The sequence below is a fragment of the Eimeria tenella genome, genomic scaffold (genome assembly GCF_000499545.2).
Source record: "Eimeria tenella Houghton genomic scaffold, Eth_scaff968, whole genome shotgun sequence".
In the NCBI taxonomy this organism is placed as follows: Eukaryota; Apicomplexa; class Conoidasida; order Eucoccidiorida; family Eimeriidae; genus Eimeria; species Eimeria tenella.
This window is the reverse complement of record NW_013546081.1, coordinates 1-3,958: the sequence shown is the minus strand read 5'-3', so window position 1 is coordinate 3,958 and position 3,958 is coordinate 1. Positions and strand designations below refer to the sequence as shown.

The 3,958-nt window shown below is 47.9% G+C and overlaps 1 protein-coding gene across 1 annotated transcript; it reads left to right on the top strand.

Moving 5' to 3' along the window:
- Positions 1-175: 175 nt before the first annotated feature.
- On the top strand, positions 176-3,636 carry ETH_00027405 (uncharacterized protein; the record flags this gene model as incomplete). Its single annotated transcript, XM_013380860.1, has 9 exons — positions 176-299; positions 514-581; positions 848-967; positions 1,324-1,434; positions 1,912-1,975; positions 2,334-2,623; positions 2,928-3,023; positions 3,216-3,308; positions 3,490-3,636. Coding segments are annotated over 9 exons (1,113 nt in total), but the record flags the coding sequence as incomplete, so codon positions are not given.
- Positions 3,637-3,958: the final 322 nt, after the last annotated feature.

Genomic DNA, 3,958 nt, shown 5'->3' with positions numbered 1-3,958 from the left:
ACCCTAAACCCTAAACCCTAAACCCTCAAAGGTATATCCATGATGGGGCATGGATGCCAGCTTAAGCTCTGGGCCTCGGAGTTTAGAATTCACGGTTAGGGTTTGGGGTTCAGGACTTCGGGCTTGGACCTAGGGCTTAGGGTTTAGGGTTTAGGGTTTAGGGTTTTTGGCTTAGGCGGGACTGGCCTGCGGGGGCCCTTTTTCTTTCTTTTTTACCCCCAGCGTCTTCTGCGAGTTTTTGAGAGATGCCCATGGAGACATTTCGACGCAAACTGCAGCGAGGACCCTCCTGAACTCCAGTGAGGGTTTAGGGTTTAGGGTTTAGGGTTTAGGGTTTGGGGGATGGGGTTTGGAGTTTGGGGTTCGGGGTTTCCGGCAATAAAGGGGGGCTGGGGTTGGAGTTGAGGCCGCTAAAAGCTGCAGCCACGAGAAAGAAACGCATTTGCTCCCAGGGTTTAGGGTTTAGGGTTTAGGGTTTAGGGTTTAGGGTTTAGGGTTTGGTGCGGTTTTTAGTTTTTAATGTGCACTTGAGGGAAAAGGCTCAGCCGTACTTGAACGAGAGAGAAGAGTTTACACTAGACGTCAGTCGACCCGCTGCTGCTGCTGCTGCTGCTGTTGCTGCTGCTGCTGCTGCTGCTGCTGCAGCCGTTTCTGCTGCTGCTGCCAAAGCAGGCCCCCTATTAATGCTCCTGCGCTGCCTTTGCCGCGGCTGCTGCTACCGCCTCTGCTGCTGCTGCCAAAGCAGACCCCCTTAGTAATGCCTCTCCGCTGCTGCTTTTGCTGCTGCTGCTGCTTTTGCTGCTGCTGCTGCTGCTGCTGCTGCTGCTGCTGCTGCTGCTGCTGCTAGGGTTTGTCTCTGATGTTTCGGGAGTGGGCCCTGGACCCTTCTTTTGCTGCTCTCGCCGGCGTTTTGGAAGAAGACGAAATGGCTCACCCGGGGCTGCTGCTTTTTTTCTCAAGGTTTCTTGTCAGTTGCTGCTGCTGTTGCTGCTGTTGCTGCTGTTGCTGCTGTTGCTGCTGTTTGTGGTGCTGCTACTGTGACATCTACTGCAGCTGCTGGACTAGTTTTCCTACTGCTGCTGCTGCTGGGGGCGGCACCGCTGCTGCTAATGCTTCGGTAGCTGCTGCTGTCGCTACTGCTGCTGCTGCTGCTGTTTCGGTAGCTGCTGCTACTGCTGCTGCTGCTGCTGCTGCCGCTGCTGCATGCACTCTTGAAGCGGCCACTGTGGCCATTTTTCGCACTGGAGCTCCTGTCCAGCTGTTCAGGTTTATGGCTTTGGGTGTAGGGTTTAGGGTTTAGGGTTTAGGGTTTGGTTTGTGTAGGCCGTCCGTCTTTTTTTCGTTTTGGATTCGAGCAAAAGAGGTTTTGTTCATATAAAGGAGTTGCTGGCGTTTGAAGAGTTCCAGCAGCTACTTAATGCGCTGTATAAACCCGTAAACGCTAAACCCTAAACCCCAAACCCTAAACCCTAAACCCTAACCCCTAGGGCCTGAAGGCAATACTGGCAGATGCGCATACTCAGCGCTAGGCTGGAAGCGCAGAGCTAAAGAAACCCGCAGCTGAAGGTGCATCTGGGCCTAAACCCTAAACCCTAAAATCTAAACCCTAAACCCTAAACCCTAAACCCTCATTGGAATTTTGAGAGAAGCTCCTTGCGGCGAACCTAAAGAAGCAAAAGAGACAAAGGAGACAAATGAAGAGCCTTGCGCATTTCCTCACATTCAAACGGCCTAGGGTTTAGGGTTTAATGTTTAGGGTTTAGGATCTAGGGTTTAGGGTTTAGGGTTTAGGGTTTACAGGCCAAACAACTGCGAGTGCAGCTGGCTCTGTTTTCCCCTCTAGAACGCCTCGCCATTAACTATAATTTATTTATTTATTTATTTATTTATTTATTTATTTATTTATTTCAGATTGATTGTCCCCCCGAGGAAATCCTGAGCCAGTGGTCTGTCCAGTTTGCTTACGACATCTTCAGTGAGGACTTTCTCTATTTCATTTGTTTATTTATTTTAATTAATTAATTAATTAATTAAATTAATTAATTAAATTAATTAATTTAATTATATTAATTAATTAGTTTATTATTTGTTATTTGTTTTCATTAATTTTAGCCGTCTTAAGAGGCTTAGAAGAGCGGCGGAACAAAAATTAAAAAAGTTGAATAGTAAATAAACAGTAATAAATAATAAATAATAAATAATAAATCATAGATAATGAATTATAAATAATAAACAAATAATTAATTAAAATGATATATAAAAAATAAGAGAGACAAAAAGACGCAAGAATCTGCTTGCTGCTGCTGCTGCTGCTGCTGCTGCTGCGGGTTCAGATTTTCTGCGGGAGAACGGCTTTTGCTGCAGCAGCAACACGATATTTGATTTGCTGCAGTCTCTTGCTGCTGTTGTTTGTCCCTTTGCATTTGACATAACTCCTTTTTGTCTCCACCGAATTTTTCTTTCCAAAGCAGCAGCAAAAAGAAGCCTCAGCAGCAGCAGCAGCAACCTTTACTGGCCAGAATTCGACGCGGAAACAACCCCCCAGCAGCAGCAACAGCAGCAGCAGCAGCAGCAGCAGGGAGCATCGGGGGCGGCAGACACAGGGGCGGAAGTCTTGTGCTTAGTAAGTCAGAAGCCGCTGTTGCTGCTGCTGCTGCTGCTGCTGTTGTTGTTGCTGCTGCTGTCGTTGTTGCTGCTTCTGGTATGCTGCTGCTGCTCTTTTAGGTCTTTTTGCGTAAATCCTCAGCAGCAGCAGCAGCAGCAGCAGCAGCATTTTAACTGCCCGCACATCCCTTAAACGAGCAATTGATTCTTCTTCAAAATAACCATTTAGTTATTAATTAACTAATTATTTATCAATTAATTATTAATTAATTATTTAATTAATTAAATTATTTTATTTATTTATTTTATTAAAAATCCTGCAGGCAACAGAAGACCTCATTCGGCTTCTTGCTGCTCTGGACTACTGCGCTGCTGTTTGGAGTCCAACGCCTGCAAAGGCCCGCATTGTGGCTCCCTCTGTGAGGGTTTAGGGTTTAGGGTTTAGGGTTTAGGGTTTGGGGTTTAGGGTTTGGGGTTTGGGGTTTGGGGTTAGGATTTCGGGGCTTGGGGGGTTCCGTGCAGTCCATTCGAAGGTCTCGGGGTCTCGCAGCTTCAGCTGTGAGGGTTTAGGGTTTAGGGTTTAGGGTCTAGGGTTTAGGGTTTGCCTGCAGTGTATTCGAGCCTCTCTGGAGTTCCTGTGGGATTCCCTGGACGTTCCCAGGAAGGGCTATTTCAACATGACTGACCTCTCTGAAATGTGGGAGGTGAGGGTTTAGGGTTTAGGGTTTAGGGTTTAGGGTTTAGGGTTTCTTGTGGCGTTTTGCACATCGACCGAAAGCAAATCGCTCCTGCGGCGCCGCTCGCGCCATCCCCTCTCCTCCACACTGCGCCTTCCAGCGTTTAGGCTTTAGGGTTTAGGGTTTAGGGTTTAGGGCTTGCGCGCAGGCAGCAGCAGCAAGTTTGTGCGCTCAAGGGTTTCCTGCTTCGAGCTTGGCTGAGGGTTCTGTTGTTTTGGAGGTTTGGGACCGACTGAGAAATTCAGAAGCAGTTCTGAGGCGCAGCACTTGCGTCAAAGACCTCGTGAGGGTTTAGGGTTTAGGGTTTAGGGTTCAGGGTTTAGGGTTTAGGGTTTGGGGTTTAGAGTTAAGGGTTAAGGGTTTGGGGTTAAGGGTTAAGGGTTTGGGGTTTAGGGGCCGCTGACTGAGAAATTCAGAAGCAGTTCTGAGGCGCAGCACTTGCGTCAAAGACCTCGTGAGGGTTTAGAGTTTAGGGTTTAGGGTTCAGGGTTTAGGGTTTAGGGTTTGGGGTTTAGAGTTAAGGGTTAAGGGTTTGGGGTTTAGGGGCCGCTGACTGAGAAATTCAGAAGCAATTCTGAGGCGCAGCACTTGCGATAAACACCTCGTAAGGGTTCAGG